General features: G+C 55.1%; 1 protein-coding gene across 1 annotated transcript in view; it reads right to left on the bottom strand.

The window, feature by feature from the left end:
* Nucleotides 1–15,368, bottom strand: part of LOC111157470 (neuronal pentraxin receptor) — a 35,846-nt gene extending 20,478 nt beyond the window's left edge. Inside the window, exons 1-3 of the mRNA XM_022518889.1 lie at nt 15,246–15,368; nt 3,651–3,760; nt 1,855–3,136 (exon numbers count right to left, since the gene is read on the bottom strand). Of these exons, the coding sequence (XP_022374597.1) occupies nt 1,855–3,136; nt 3,651–3,760; nt 15,246–15,368 (1,515 nt within the window). The remainder of the gene's footprint in view (nt 1–1,854; nt 3,137–3,650; nt 3,761–15,245) is intronic.
* Between the last annotated feature and the right edge of the window lie 1,217 nt (nt 15,369–16,585).

Below are 16,585 nucleotides of genomic sequence, written 5' to 3'. Positions count from 1 at the left end.
CAACCTCAGCAGGCTAACTGGAGGGGAGCCCACCCTGCCAAATGCACAGGTGCTGGGGGAACAGGTCCAGGGCAAGCCTGGCTCTGCCAACCCCAGACGTGGGAGGAACCACGGGGGCCATCTGGGTATGGAGGCAGGGGTGAGGGCAGCAGACAAGAGGAAGTTTACTGAGAACTACAGCTTTTTTTTTTTTTTTATATGTTAATAAATTCTCTTTCCTGGGGCACCTGGGTGGCTCAGTCGTTAAGCATCTGCCTTTGGCTCAGGTCCCGATCCCAGGGTCCTGAGATCGAGCCCCTGCATCAGGCTCCCTGCTCTGTGGGGAGCCTTGCTTCTCCCTCTTCCACTCCCCCTGCTTGTGTTCCCTCTCTCGCTGTCTCTGTCTCTGTCAAATAAATAAATAAAATCTTAAAAAAAAAAAAAACCCAAAACCAACCTCTCTTTCCTCAAAGGAGAGTTTGTTCCCATTTTTATTTCTGCTACCTAAAAAATTAGCAATATTATATCTTAATGACAAAAGTAGCAATCACTCACACAGACCGAGCACACACGCTGCCCGACAGTGTTCTGGGCCATTCGCAAGGACTAACTCACTCAGTCTTCCTAACACCTCAACGAGGTAGGTGTTATTATTATTCCCATTTCACAGGTGAGGAAACTGAGGTTCCCCTGCACTGTTGAATTTCAGTGTTTCCCTGATTATCGTCCCGCTCTTGGCTCTCTCATCCTAGAAAAGTCCCAGAATCTAAGAAGGGAAAGGGGATGCTGCTAGCCTTGCAGAAGAGCCCCCTGGGCTTTTCTCCTGCTGCTGTCACTCACCTAGGAGGGCCCTGAGCCCTGGTTTCTCACAGGTAAGTGGAGAGGGGTGACTGGGATGGCCTGGCCACACTCGGATCCCTTGTGGGGTGGGTGCTGACCCCAGCACAGACTCTCCGGAGGGCCACGGGGCCATGGACTCAATGGCCAACCTTTCCCACAGGCCAAGTCTATGCCAGAGCTCGATGTGAAGGAGCCACGAGGAGGGGGAGTCCCTACATTTCCTTCCTTCCAGCCTCTCCTCCCTCTGCCTTTGCCAGCTCCTCTAGGCTGGGGGAAAACATGAAAGGGGGCTTTGGCCTCTCTCTCCCCTCCTCTTTCCACAGACTCAGTTTTGTTGCTAACCCCCTTTGCTGCCATCTGGAAATCATGGATGGCTGGGGGTGCTCAGTCCCCTCTCAGACCCCCTGTGTCTGACCTGACCCAGGGGCTTCCGAAGAAGGTGTGTGGAGGAGGAGAAACCCGCGGGAAGCCCTATTCTCCAGTCAGTCCCCACCCAGAGCTGCTGGCTTCCAGGTACTGGGGGCTGGGCCCGCGCCATCTAAGCTGTTGCCCTTGGGTCTGTGTTCCGAGGCCGAGCAGGGGATACCGGGATGGGAAGCGCTGAGGGACACCAGGATTTGGCTGATGGGACACTCTGGTCCCTGCTCTTCGCAGGACAGCAGCTTCCAGAGTCCCTCGGACAGCGCCTCCTAGCTCCCCGCCCCCACCCTAGGAAGCGAAGGGGACGGGGGCTGCTTTGGGGGTGTCTGCAAGAAACAAACGAAACGGACATCTAACGAGGTCCTAGTACGTGCCAAGCATTTTCACATACCTACATTTCACTAAATCCTCGCTACTTGTGGACGCCGTGACGCCCGTTTCACAGATGCGGAAACTGAGGCTCAGCACAGAGGAGCCTGGAGGAAACGGGGAGGAGAACGAGCCTTCCCCGCGCGCCCCACCCCCGTGCCGGTGTCTCACGGACCGCAGGCGCCGGCCTCCCCTTTCCGCCCCTCGCACACCCCCCGCCGCTGCCCGACGGCGCGCGGCGCTCACCTCGATGCGGTCCAGGCGGTCCCGGAGGGCGCGCACGGCGTCCTCCAGCTGGAGGATGAGAGCCGGCGAGTCCCAGGGCCCGTCGGCCATGGCGTCGCGGCGGGGCCCCGGGTCCTGGAGGCCGCGCGGCAGGCCGCTCTCGCAGCGGCCCAGCTTGCCGGTGAGCTCGCGGATGGTGTCCTGGTCGGCGCGGATGCGCGCCTCCTGCTGCAGCGCCGTCTGGCGCAGCTGCTCGGCCGTGCTCTGCAGCAGCAGCAGCTCCTCCCGCTCGCCGGCCGCCGCGTCGCCCTGCTCGGCCCCCGACGGGCAGGCGGCCGCCAGCGGCGTGCAGAGGAAGCGGCTGAAGAGGGGCGCGGGTGGCAGCGGGTGCGCGCTGGCCGCCGGCGCCCCGGGCAGCGCGGGGGGCCCGGCCGAGCCGCCCGCGCCGTGCAGCGCGCTCAGACCGCGCTGCGGGCCCGGGGACGCGGCGGCGGCGGCGGCCGAGGAGGCCGAGGCGTTGTCGGCGCCGCCGGGCAGCGCCCGCGCCGGGCTGGCCGCCAGGGGCACGCTGGCGATGATGCAGATGACGGCACCGAGGAACGCCAGCATGCCCGCGGCCAGCAGCACGGCCAGGAACTTCAGCGTGAGGCGGGCGGCGGGGGCACCCGAGGCCCCCCGGCAGGCGCGGCGGCGGGGTCGGGGCGCGGGGCCCGGGCGCGCGGGGCCGAACGGGGCCGAGCGGGAGCCGGAGCCCGAGCGGGAGCTGTTGCCGCGGCCGCTGCTGCCGCCGCTCTGAGCCCGGGCGGCGCGAGGAGGAGAAGGCGGCGGGCGGCGGGGAGGGGGAGCGGGCGCGGCGGCCCCGCCCCGCAGGCTCCCCCGGGCCGGCCCTGGCCCAGCCCCGCACCCGTTCCGTGCCGGGCGCCGCGGCCGGGGCGCCGCCGAGATCGTGATCCCGCCGCCTGCACCGCACGGAGGCGGGTAGGGGATAGGGGGCGGCGACCCGGTGGCCGCGCGGCGGGACTCCCGGGGGACCCCCGCCGCACCCGTCCCGGGCTCCCGCCCCCTCCCCGAACCCGTAATGCCGACTGCTACCTGGCGGGGAGCTTGGCTCGTGTCGGGCTCAGGGCCTGGCGAGCTACAAGCTCGGGCGCAGGGAAGCCTCGCGGTGGACACGCTCACCGGGGAAAGGAGAAGCCTGAGGCCCACCGAGGTCGGGTCGCTGTCCAAGGTCACGCAGCCAGGATGCGTTGGAGCAGCACTGGGGTTCAGGCACTTCTGGGGGGACTCAGGTTGTGCGATGGAGCTGGGGTGGGCGTGGGCAGAAGAGAAGAGGTCAGTGTTAGGGGCAGGGGACTGGAGATTTTGAGCCAACCGCCAGCCTGTCACTCCCCGCCTGCGACCTCCTGAAGGAACAGGGTTCACTCCCCTCCACACCCATCAAAAAACTCCCCAAGAACACACACACACACACACACACACACACACACACACACACACACGGCAGAAAAACAAAGAAGCAAAAACTTCCTCTGATCTCAGAAGATAGCAGAAGTTCCCTGCTCTGAGAATCCTTAAGGGCAGGAAACACCAGGGGTCCCAGAGAAGACCCCTCTCCCCACCTCCCCACCGAAGTCTAGAGTAGGAAGGCAAAACCCTGCTGGGCATGTGGACCAGGCACTGGAAGGAACCGGAAGGAATGGGAGTGAGCTGTGGTGTGGGGGTGGCTGAGGAGACTTTTACTTTCTCCTTTCACAAATGTCTATATATATTTTGTTGCAAATTAACTTTGCAATTAAAAACTTTAAAAAAAATCCTACCATCCTCCACAATTCAGGTCCAGCTCCAGTTTTCCATGAGGTGTTTTCTGAGCGGCCTGGGTTCCCCCTGCTGGAAGGGCACTCAGAAGGCTGCGGATGTTGGATTTTTGCTGCAAAGGGTGGAGGAGAGGGGCTGTGGCTCTTGGGAGTCACTGGCCAAGGCCACACCCAGGCCAGTCCTGACCTGGAGTCTGGCCTGTCTCCCTGCCTCACCTGTATTCTTGACTTGAGGAAAAGACACACACTGGGGCTCTGAGCCACTGTGGCTACCTCGTGGTCTCTGCATAGTGCCGGTGGTGGGGAGAAACCAGAACATTTTTCAGAAGGCCACAGTCCTGGGGGACGCTCTTTAACCACTGGGATCCTGCCCAGTGGTCCCTGAGCACATGCTTTTCACACCCCACCCCTCCCCCAGCCCCAGGATGATGCCTGCTGTGCTCCCCAGATCTCTCTGGGTGTCAAGGATCATGAGCTATAACGTGGGAGCCAAGCGAGGGCAAGCTCTATATGATGAACCCCCAGAGTCCCACGTGCATGGATGTGAGCTGGTGCTCGTTGGAGCATTGACCTGGAAACCCCGCCAGGCAGCACAGCCTGGGGGAAGAAGCATCACCCTGATGGAGAGGTGAGCCAGGCTCTCTGAAGACAAGCACAGGCAGAAAGGGGTCTGTGAAGTCCTGCAGGTGCACGAGGCATCAGAACTCCTGGTGCATCTACGCGTTCTGTAAAGACAGAAACACACACCTCACATCCCCAGGAGAAACTGTTGCAGAAAATCCAGACACGCACATGCCAAGCCGAGAGAAGGGGCTGCTGCCAAAGGCAGGGGAGCCACTGCGGCTCAGGCACCAAAGGGTGCCCCTGTTATGTGGCTGCCCCATGAGATTTGGGGACAATTGGATAAATGGGTTCAAAGGCTTGAGTCAAATCTTGTTTAAACTGATCTGTTTTGCCCCGGAATGGCTTTTTAGACCTGTGCTAGGAACACACGGCTCTCCTGCTTCTAAACCCATCAGTGGCTTCCTTGTCCCTTATGGAATAAATTCCAAACCCCTTAAGAGGTAGTACCGTACCACCTAGTGGTCAAGGTCATGGACTCTCTTAGAGCTGGAGGGCCTCCTTTTCACCCTGTTATCAGTTGTGTGCCATAGTTTGCAAGGAGGGTAAAGTCTCAGGCCTTTCCCCATTCTTGACACTCTCTCTGAGCTTCAGTTTTCCAAGTTATAAAATGGGGGAGTAACAGTCATAAGTAGAAAGGCTCCATAAACGCCAGACCTTATTATGCTAGCTTCTCTTGGTTTGTAAGACTGTTGGTAATCTGGACACCGCTCCCCCTTCCAACCTCATCTCCTACTCCGCACGTCTAGAGCAGTATCAGACCAGTGCATATTTCCCTAAGCACACCAGAATGTCCCCTGTCTCTGCCTTTGTTCATGCTGTCTGCTGCCTGGGGTGCCACTCCTCTCCTTCTTCCTAGCCTCTCCTCTATCCCCAACATCCAGCAGGGTAGTTTCTTGGTAAGTATTTGCGGAGCTAGTTCCCCCAACACTGGCTGCTGCTGGAGGCAGAGAGGGGAGGCTAGGACAGGGAGGTCCTGAAACCCATTTCTCCGGGGCTGTGGAAGAGACTGTGCCCCCCCCAATCCTAACACAGAATCCCTCCAGAGATGGCCAGAAACAGATTCTCAGGGGAACTCCCCTCAGACTTGAATTGTCCCCACATTTTCCCTCTAAAGTCTCGCATCTCTAGGCTTTTTATTTCTTACTTATATTCCATTCTTAGGGTAAGGGAATTCTGCCCTAAATGAACAAGTATAGTTATTCATTCAAAAATATATGTTTTGAGACCGACTTTGTGCCAGGCAAAATGCCAGGCCCTGGGAAGAGCTGGAAATAAGACAAACTCGGAGTTTATATTCTAGTGGGGAGGCAAGCAGTAAACAAATGAATAATTAAATAAATGAGTTTATTTATAATAGTCATGAGAACTACAAAGAAAATGTAAAAAGTAATATAGAAAGTTGTAGGCAGTTTGTGTGTGTGTGTTGGTGGGGACAGATTTGAGAAATTGGCATTATTTGTAAGGTTGTCAGAAAAGTCCTGCTTATGAGCTGAGACCTGAATGACCTGAGAAACCAGCTGTGCAGAAATCTGGGGAAAGACTTAGTGTTCTAGGCAGAGGAGACATCTAGTGCAAAGGCCCTGCAGCAGAAATGAGCTTGGTGTGTTCCAGGAACAGAAAGAAGGCCACTGGGACTGAAGAAGAGTGAACTTCAGGGGAGAGAGGAAATCTGGAGAGAAAGGCAGGGTGAAGTCATGTAGGGCTTCACAGGCTAGGGGAGGAGAATGGGTTTGCTTCTAAGCCCAGCTGGAAGGCTTGAAGTAGAGAAGTAACATCACATGGTTTGTGTTTGTAAAAGATCACTCTCATGGTTGTATGGAGACTGGGTCTTATCAGGGTAAGAGAGGAAGCAGGGAGGCAAGCTAGGGGCCCTGCAACCATCCAGGTGAGAAGAATGGAGTCTTGGAGGTTGGATGACCGAGAGAACTGGATGGATCATTTTAGAGGTAGAATTTGCCACTTGGGTCCTCCAGGCAGCAGACACTGAGATGGGGTTCGTTCTACAAGTGGTTAATTGGAGGCTGAGGGCTGTGGGAGCCTCAGACCTCAGTGCAGATCTGACGAAGTCTTGCCCAACCCAACAGGGAGCTCCAGGGTCAAGACTGACCATTAGGGAATCTTGCATCGGGCAGAGATGCCCAGTCCCTAACACCCTTTTCATGCTTGGTCATTAATTGGGAGCTGCTCCAGAAGAAGATGGTTTCAGTTCAGAAGCTGGGGTGAGATCCGCACACAAACCTGCACACAGATGTTTATAGGCACTTTATTCATAGTTGTCAAACTTGGGAGCAAACAAGATGTCCTGCAGTGTGTGAACTGGTACATCCAGACGGAATCTTACACAGCGACGAGAAGAAAGGAGCTATCAAGCCATGAAAAGACATGGAGGAACCTTAAATGTGTATGACTAAGGGAAAGGAGCCAGTCTGAAAAGGCCACATGCTGTATGATTCCACTTTCATGATATTCTGGAGAATTGAAAACTATAAGGACTGTAGAAAGATCTGCGGTTGCCAGGGGTGCCATTGGTCTCAGGGCCCCAAGAGGTATCCACTGTCTCCCTCCTCCACTACCCATTCTAAATACCCCTTGCCCTCTTATTACCTCTGCTGAGAAAAGGTGGGAGGAATATTCCTTCCTTCCTGTACACTAGTGAAGTCCATGGTATAATACATCCACTCAACAAATGTTTATTGAACCAAGATATGTTGTTGTTGTCGTTTTTAAAAGCAGGGGAGGGAGGAAGATGAGGGGGAGGGAAAACCTTCAGGCTACGGCAAAGTCATGTCTAAAAGAATGCGAGAACGCTGCTAGTTTGGCACCTGGTAGTTTCTGCCCTCAGGCACGTGATGGACTTGGGGCTTGAACTCGGGGCTTCGGGTGACCAACTCATTTCAGTTTAGCGCTGCAAGTCCTGTGTCCTGGGAAACCTCTCCATCCTGGGAAGATTGGGCCAGTTGGTCACCCGAGCTCTCTCCAAATCACACATCCCCAGGTGCCCGTACATAATGGGTATCGATCAGGACATGACTCTCCCTCTCCCTGCCTTCCTAAGCCCCCACATTCTTCCCTCCACTACAGCATCTCCCACTTTACCTGTCTCCTGCAAGACCATGAGCCTCTCCAGGGCAGGGCTCTGGGGGACTGGCTCTTGTGGCTACTCAAGCTCCCAGCGAAGGCAGGCAGTTCCTCTTGGGGTGTGTTTGTGAGCTAAAGAACTTCCTTGGGTCACCTGGGTGGCTCAGTTGGTTAAGCGTCTGCCTTCGCCTCAGGTCATGATCCCAGCGCCCTGGAATCGAGACCCACATTGGCTACTTGCTCAACAGGGAGTCTGCTTCTCCCTTTGCCTCTGCCTGCCACTCTGCCTGCCTGTGCTCTCTCTCTCTCTCTCCTTCTCTGACAAATAAATAAATAAATAAAATCTTTACCAAAAAGAGAGCGAGAGCGAGAACACTTCCTTTCCCTGGGAAGTGGGGAAGCAGGGGCTGGGGGACAAAGAGAGCTGCCACTGTACATCCTGGACATCTCCATCCTGAGGGTCCAGTCCCCAGCCAGGGATGGACTGTCCCAGAATCAGAGCTGCCTTAGTCTCTCCTCGTCTGTAAAGTGGGCTCATGGTAACTATCACATAGTGAGAATGGGAAAAGAGCAGATGAGATGTATGTAAAATCTCCCGGGGACTCAAGGTCAAAGACAATTTCTCACCATGTTCTCTTGTATGCCCAGGGCACAACACAGTGCCTGACACTTAGTAAATGCCCCAAACATGCCATCCTTTCCTTATTTATTTCTAGCACATATTAGGTGCCCAGTAAAGGTTAATTTCCTCTTTTACTTTTTTTTTTTTAAGATTTTATTCATTTATTTCACAGAGGGAGGGCAAGTACAAGCCGGGGGAGGAGAAGAGAGAGAGGGAGAAGCAGACACCCCGCTGAGCAAGGAGCCCAATGCGGGGCTCGATCCCAGGACCCTGGGATTATAACCTGAGCGAGAGGCAGATGCTTAACCAACTGAGCCATCCAGATGCCCCCTCTTTTTTACTTCTTTACCTTTATTCCCCAAGGGCCTACAGTGCCTTCCTCCGTCAGCACTTTCTCCTTTCTTGGCTCCCCTCCCATCGCCTTCCTGAACAGAGTGGGGAGTCATTCCGACTAAGGCTCGTATACATCTTCGATCAACATACCCCAGCCTGGGACCTTCCAAGGGAAAACAGGGCTCAGAAATGTTGGCCTATTAGCAGCAAATTCCCCAACTAGGAGCCCGGCCAGAGAGGAGGGGCAGAAGCCAGGGAGGAGAGAGCTTTCCTCTCTGGGGAAGCCCAGAGATTTCCATCCAGGGTTTCTGCCTCCCTGGAAGCAGCAAAAGGAGCCAACCCACCTCTCAGGCTCAGGCAGGAAGCGAGGACATCTGTTCGCAGCTCAGGAGGGGCCGAGAACCAAGGAGGAAGCGGGTGTCCTCCTTGCAGGGGGCCTGGCAGTTGGCTGGAAGGTGTGTGCCTGTAGCCAGACCCAGCCAAGAAAGACCAGGATGAGTGGCTGGCTAGTGAGGCTGTGTCCTCTTTCCGTGGCTGTCTGCGGGCCGGGGTGCGCTCGCTGTCTTGCCATCATTCCGCCAGCCGTGGGCGCTCAGTCCATCCTTCCTGCCCACACTTGCTACTCTGTTACTCACCATGGCAAACCCAGAGTTCCATGTTAGAGTCTTCCCTATTTCCCAGATAAGAATTGAAACTCAGAGAGGTTCTGACGTTTGCCCAGGGCCCCATGGTCAGTGCAGGTATGCTTGGGATTTGAACCTGGACGTTCGCAGACTCCACGTTGCACGTTCTTGCTCTCTCTCCAAGTAGATCAGACCCTGAACAAGGAGGAAATGGCCAAGTACATCCTGGGAGCCTCACACTGCCCTGGGCTCAGTTCATCTCCTTCTCCTGGACCTCCCCCGACCCCGGGGACAGGAGGAGGGGAAGGGCCAGGAACCGCTGGGGCCTGCCCCTGCCCTCGCCCAGGGGGCCCGGCACTGGTTTCTGTTGCAATGATCTGTGACATGTGTTTCCCCCACGAGCCTGAGAACTTCTGGAGGTCTGGCACGGTGTCTGTTCCACATTTGGATCACTGGCACCCAGTGTGTGTTCTGGGTGTATTTACTTCACCCGTGATGGAAGCTGAGGGCTGATGGCCATTTCTCCAGCTCCGCTAGGAAAGACAGTTTTCTGATAACCCCCAGGATTCTGCAGACATAGCTCCTGAAGGCAAGGAAGCCAAGTCTTAGGGCTCCAGGAGTAACCCTTTCTTAACCCATAGGATGGGTATGGGCAGACCTGACTGTCTATGGAGACGACGGAAGGCCTCTAAAAGATAAAAGGTCTCCTTGTGAAGGAGGCTCAGGGACAGGTGGCCACTGAAGGGTCAGAGCCGAGGCTTGTGATGGGGTTAGAGGCAAGGGGGTACCTGGGACCTCACCAGATGACTGCTCATGATGTCTGGCAGCTCCTTCTTAAAATCCACGTGTTTCCCGATCTAGCTCAGGGGACCCAAGGTGATCCCTAGGGAAAGTGGGGGGCAGGTCGGGGAGACTCTCCCAGAAGCTGGAAGAAGGGACCATGCAGGAGAACAGGGTCCAGTGGGCGGTCCTTCTGGCTGGACCCCTGCTCCTGCCCACTGAGTCCGCCAGCCCTCTCACTGGCCCGCCTTGGGATGGGTTGGACCTTGGGTCTCTCTCCTCTAAAGTCTCCCTGCCGCCAGCATTAGCCGCAGCCACTAGCAAATTGCACCCACATACAATTTGTTTTTTTCAGATACAGAAACGGAGATTCAGGGAGGGAAAGGGACTTTCCTGAGATTATACCGCAAGGAGGAAGCATTTGATGATAATGACGAGGTGGTCCTTGCTCTGCTGCTAAGTGCATGATCTCTTATCATCGAAAACCTCACAAAACTCCAATGGAACAGGCATGCTACTATCACCAGCCCCATGGTATGGTTCGTGAGGCCCAGAGAAGTCAAGCAACTTGTTTCAGGTCACACAGCTACCAAGGTGAGAAGCTGCGATTCAAACCCAGACATTCAAGTTCATGACCACTAGGCTACGTGGACTTTCTAGGAGGAAGCACAGTGCAGGGAAGGCTCTTCTGGCAGGCCTGAGCCCGCCGGACTGGGACAGGGGTTAAGGGTAGGGCAGGAACAGCAGAGGGAGGAAAGGGGGCGTGTTTGGAGGTTGAAGCCGTGCACAGGCCCAGAGAGAGCTGAGCTTGGCAGACCGTAGGCAGAAATCATTGTCTTCCCCAGGGTCTGCCTTGTCAACCTGTTTGGTTGACCCCATCTTTCCCACTCTTGGATGAAATCTCAGGCATCTCTCATAACTTTTTCAGTCACTCTTGGGTTTTTTCCCTATTTTTTAGATATTAGAATCATCTGGTTCAGTAGCAAAGCTTTAAGCTCTGTTCAAAGCTTCTCCTTTCCCTCAAGTCTGCCTTAAACTCAAAGACCTGTATAATGAGGAAGGAGGCACTCTTTCTCGTTAAGGGAACTTCTAAAGGTTCTTCAGGGACATCCCCCCATCACTAGGGATCTCCTACCTGCAGTTTCCTACATGGGCAAAGCCTCCCCGGGCTGGCTGGGCTTAGAGTCCCCTTCAGCTCCTGCCTTTCAGGGTCCAACCCAACATGAATCCTTCTGATAGGATCTCATGCCCCTTCCCTGCTTTTCCTTCGACACACACCAATCCTCTTGGGGCAGAGTCCTCATTCAAAATGACCTCAAACCAGCCACTTTCTGCAAGGCTCCCTCTGGGGTCCTGGGAAACGCACTTGCATCCTGGCCCCCAGAGGCTGGGAGGGCAGGCTATTCCCCAAGCAGCTCGGTCTTTGCCTCACAGAGGCAGAAGCAGAAGCCTAGCCAGCCTCTCCACTTTGTCGCTCATCCTCAATCCTCAGGATTCCAGGGGACACATGCCATGCCCTTGGGTTCTCTGAAGCACCCTCGCTTGGCCACACAGCCCTGGAGGGCTGAGGGACCGAGAGCACCTCCCCTTGGCAAGTCTATGCTTTGGAATGGGGGTACTTGGTACCAATTGCCCTCAGCTCTGGGGGTCTGGACTGGAGCAGGCAGCAGGGCTGAGGGGGAAGGGAGGGATTGGAGTGGTATTTCCATTACAGGTCCCTTGGTCGCAGATGCTGGAGACAGGCCAGAAAGGGATGAGTCAGAGACAAGGCACAGGGTTCAGACCCCACCACTGGAAGGCAGTGAGTCAGGCAGCCCATGGGGGCCAATTTGCAGTCCGGAGGCTGGTTTTGAATACGAAGTCTGAGGGTGTCATATCAGGGTAGAGAAGAGGGGTTGAAAGCATGGACTTTGAAGTTAAGGCGTTTGGGTTTCAATCCCAGCTCCACACACAACTTACCAAGGGTGCCACCCAGAGGAAGTGACTCAGTCTCTCTCACCGGTTTCCCTGGCTCCACCATGGGAGCAGTAAACCAGAATGAAACTCCAGTGTGAGGCTCAAAGCCTGGCTCATGGGGCCCTCAGCAGGGTTCCCTACAATCCCAGGAGGAAGAGAGTATTACTCTCATCTCCCATTTTACAGATGGGGAAACTGAGGCACGGTGGAGCCTGAGCAACACGCCGTGGAAGGCCCATACAGTCTGGCAGTCCAGCTCTACTTAGTGTGCCCTCACCTACCAAGCTACACAGAAAGACGTGAGCACAGTGGGAAGGATGACCGCATGGGTTCAAATCCCACCTCTACCACATAGGAATTCATGAGCCGTAACTTCACCTTTCTAGACCACAGAGCCCTCATTTCTATATCATGGGTACTGAGCTCTCTGGGTTGTGAGGATTTAATTAGTTAATCCTTGTAAAGTCCACTCTGTCCGTATTAACTGTCCTTCTTAGAGCAGTTCTGGGTTGGAAGGATGATTAGAGGAAGCCCTTCTCCTCTGTTTTACAGAAGAGGATGCAGAGGCCCCAGAGAGAGTGATTGACGGCACTGAGATCACAGAGTGGCAGAGCTGGGACTCATCCACTGCTTCTCAATGATCTAGAAGCTGTTACGTGGGAGGAGGGCATTGAGAGTTGGTGAGCAAACCCCCGGAACCCCTGGGCGGGAAGTCAGAGGGATGGTCAAGTCCGGATACACAGGTCTGGAAGATATCTCCTCTTACCCAAGAGATGCTTGAACAAAAACCCTCTCAGGCCTCCCAAGAACGCTGCCAAGCAGGGACTCCCGGCTTCCACAACAGCTGAGGGGCACAAGGGCTGGAGAGGGGAAGTGACCCGACCACCGGAACCCAGACAAGAGTCTCCTTCTGGTGACAGGGGTGAAAGGCAGGCAGAGGAGGGATGAGTGTGGAAGAGCAGGTCAGGGCTGATCAGAACAGAAAGCTTCCGCCGGGACTTCGACATGGAAACTGTGCCAAGGGAGCCTGAGAGAGGACGGTCACTTTAATGAGTCCCCGTGGGGGACCATCTACAATTGTCTTTTCCAAAGTGCATCCTGTTGCCTTGATCACAGACAGGAGTATCGGAGCCTTAACAGAGAAGCCCCAGGGACCTCCAAATCCACCCCGAAAGAGTGCGTGACTCATGCTGGGATTTCACACCATGAGATGAGGGGGACAGAAGGCTGGCAGGGGGGGGCCTGTCTTTATGCCACAGCACCAAGAACCCCTGCCACCTGCTTTGTCCCATTTCCATCAGGCCATCATGGCTCTGCATCGATGTTTCCCTCTGGCTCATAAAGGCTAATTGCTAGCAGCTGTCATTTAAATGGAGGCTCATGTCTTTGTCACACTCTGAGCCCAGCCTTGGGAAGAGACAAAGAAGACTTTGGTCTTCTGCTCTAATGAAGGTCATATTCCATCTAGAGGGACCGCAGGGGACCTGTTCCCATCTAGCTTCACATCCGATTGGCTGTGTGCCTCCTATGTGTCTGCCATGTATCCGCATTTTCACACTTACCCTGAGTCTCACTGTTCTATAGAGAGTTCAGAAGTTTGGGGAGGGAGCAAGATGCCGGGCAAAGAGAGACATGGGTTACTATCCAAGTACATAAGGCTTAGCTTTTCAGTTCTCTTTTAACTATTGGTTTTTCATTTAATTCTATAGGAACTGTGATGACAATTTCTTGAAATGTACTGGGATTTGCTTTTTACCATGCCACATGATGTACGAGGAAATGTCTGGAAATCTTCAGTGTGTGCTTGACGGCGGTGTCAGGTTCAAGATTCCATACACGCTGTTTGTAATTCTGCTTTGCATTTGCGGCTGCTTCTTTGTATGTATTGTAATTTTGGATTGCAAGCTCACATTAAGGAGGGTTTTATCTGTGAGTATCACACTGTGGCTTTTGTCATGGGAATGTCCCTCCAGAGAGGCTTGTATTCCCCATTGCCACATGCTCTGTGGGTGTCATGCATCCCACATTTGCTTTGTATGTTAATTATCAGACTCGGTAGTTCTGGAACCACATGGGTAACGCAAATTCAAATCTCAAATTTGTGTTAGTGAAGGTCTAGAGTCATAATTTCTCAAGAGAGACTTCATTTTTGTTTTTCCAACCAGAGCCAAAAATGAGACAATGTCTCTGACAACTTTTTTTTTTTTTTAACCATTTGCCTTTTCATTGAAGACGTGCTTTATTCAGGTGTCTTGGTTTCAGATCTCTTTTGGCAATGGCCAGGGGCCTTGTCTCCCAACCGTATATAGATGTAGACTCCAAGCTCCTTGGTTACCAAGTTCAACAAAGGCCAACACCTCCCCACACCTGTCCCGGTGTCACTGCAGACCCGCCCTGCAGGCCAAAGGATTGACATCTTCTTACCACTCTGAGTTTGGCTTCCTCTTTGTTTATGGTCCTTGAGGATTTCTTTACTATCTTGGAAGGTCAGCTGGGTATTTAACAGAATGTCTGTTATACAGTAGTATCTCTAGGCATTGTGTAACATCCCATTGGAAGCTTCCATTCACCATGCCCAAGTCCTGGGTTCCACTCCTTCAGCCTCTGAGGGACCCTGGTAAACACCCTCCCATACACTGCTTGTCTGACTCACTATCCCCAGCCAACTGCCCCACAGCCTCACCCAGAGGAAAGGCATGAGATTGTTGGGTGGGTGACAGGCAGGGGCTGGGTATCCCAGTGGCCTCTGGAGCAAAGCACCTAAGTCCTAAGTGATCCTTCCCAGGTGTCTGGTGACATCTCAGAGCTGAGCTGTACTTGGGGACAAAGGTTCTTCAACAAAAGGACAGGTTCCTCTAGCAGTCCCTCGGTGAGCAGGAACTTGCTGCTCCAAGTCTCACATCTATGGGTCAAAATCCCTCCTGATTCACACCCAAGGTGTCCCAAAATGCATTCACCCTCCTCCCAAGTCGCCTCCTCCAGCAGGCTCCCCTGCCCGTCTGCCCCGTGAGTGGCACCAACACCCACTCTTTCGCTCACTAGACACCCAGGAGGTTTTCAGAGGCCCCCTCCTGCAAGCACTGCAAGCCAGTCGCAAAATCTTCAATATTCCAAATCTCCCTCACCTCTGGCTATCCCTCCCATCTGCACCACCTCTGCTGTGCCCGGTCTCATTAGTGCTCACCAGGGTCATCTATTCCTCTGTCCCTCCTCTGTTGAGGATGGATGGAGGGTGGGGCCTCTCCCCTGCTGCTTCCCTTGCAGAGCCCCTGTGTGGATCTGGAGTCCCTGAGCTCTCAGAGCTGGAGCCATCTGAAGTCCGAACCGTCAGAAGACTGCGGCCTGAACAAAGGGTGCAGAATGGGCACAGAAGCCTGTGATCTGGCTTGAGGGGGGCTTGCCATCTGGAGGCAACCACGCTGAGCCCCCCTTTTCACTTGAGGCAGAGCTTGATAAGGACAGAAAAATCACTGCACTTACAGCTTTAAAAAAATGATGGGAGTGATTTTGCGAACTTGTCCTTGCCCATCCCCACCGCCGTCCTTCCCTTGTCCCAGCCCTGAGCCTCGCCACATGGCTGACCTGGACCCCAGGCAAGGCCCAGGAATAGGAGGTGAGGCTGGGGGGGCCTGGGTCAGGGGCCACCTGGCAGATGAACCCCATGACACCAACAGTGACGCTGACGCATTTCAGGCAGGGCGTCATGGCCTCTGGGCCGAGTGGTCCTGCCCAGCTGCAAACCAACCCTCCAGTGCTCCTTAAGAAGCAGTTGTGATCACGCTCCCTCAGAGGCAACGAATATACAGAGCTCACTGCTTAGTAACGGCATGCGACAAGGCACTGTGCCTCGTGACAAGGGACGGCAGTGACTCTAAGTCTCTGAAGGCACCTGCCTCACAAGGGCAGCCGCCCTGTGTTCTCAGTCCCAGGGAGCATGCGGCTTGGGGGCAAGTCTAGCCTGGAGGGCAGCCCCTGACATCACTGAGAACCAAGCCACTTTGGCAAATGAATGGATTAACCTAGTCTACCCCACGGGAGCCTGACAGCTCCTCCCTCAAGGCTTCACTAGGCACCAGGGAGTGGGGCAGGTGCCCGAGGTGCAGGTGGGGCGGCGGAGAGAGGGGGATGAAGCTCTCACTGGGGTTTGGCCTGTAGTGGGTGGGCTGAGCTTCCGGCTGTTCTTTCGCTCAGTGTGGATTAAGGACTTTTGGAGAAGAGAACGCTGAACACCTGGCAAGATGACCAGGGGGAGGGAGGGGTGGCTTGGAGTAGATGCCATGGAGAAGGGCCAGCCCTGACTTCAAAGAGGGACACCACATCCCTCGCCCCCTTACCACCTACCTGCCGGGACCAGGGGCAGACAGGGACACGCTTCCATTTGTCCTGCTGGCCCAGGACCAGTTGGATGACTTACTGGATGCTCAGTTACTCCCCGGCCTCCCTGACCCCATCAGTAAGGGGGTGACAACTGGAGAAAAGATGGAGGGCCCAGTGTGTCAGGCGCTAGGCTGTGAGCTGCGGGTTATCATGGGATGACACGCTCCCACCCACAGAGGGACAAGGCCTCAGGTTGTGGACGGGGAGGTGCTGCTGACCATGGGAGGCCCCCCTGAGAGTACCCAAGGACAGTGGGAGGGGCCTGCAGCCCCAGGAGGCTGCCAGGTGGAGGACTTGGGATCCTGAGGGCAAGGTGGGGGGGGCAGTTCCAGCCCCCTGTGGCACTGGTGTGGAAGAGGCAGGGGTGGTGCGCAGGCAAGAACGGAGCCCGGCAGAGCGGTCAGGATGGGTGGGGCTGTGTAGGGTGCGGAGACATCCGAGAGGGGAGACAGTGGGGATTTCATGATGGGGGAGGTACGGGTGCTGTGGGAGGATTCAGGGGGGACACCTGCTTAAGGCCTAGCAAACATGGCTCAAGAGCAGAG

The sequence above is a fragment of the Enhydra lutris genome, unplaced genomic scaffold (genome assembly GCF_002288905.1).
Source record: "Enhydra lutris kenyoni isolate GAN:26980312 unplaced genomic scaffold, ASM228890v2 scaffoldscaffold55, whole genome shotgun sequence".
In the NCBI taxonomy this organism is placed as follows: domain Eukaryota; kingdom Metazoa; phylum Chordata; class Mammalia; order Carnivora; family Mustelidae; genus Enhydra; species Enhydra lutris.
This window is presented reverse-complemented; position numbering and strand designations above follow the sequence as displayed.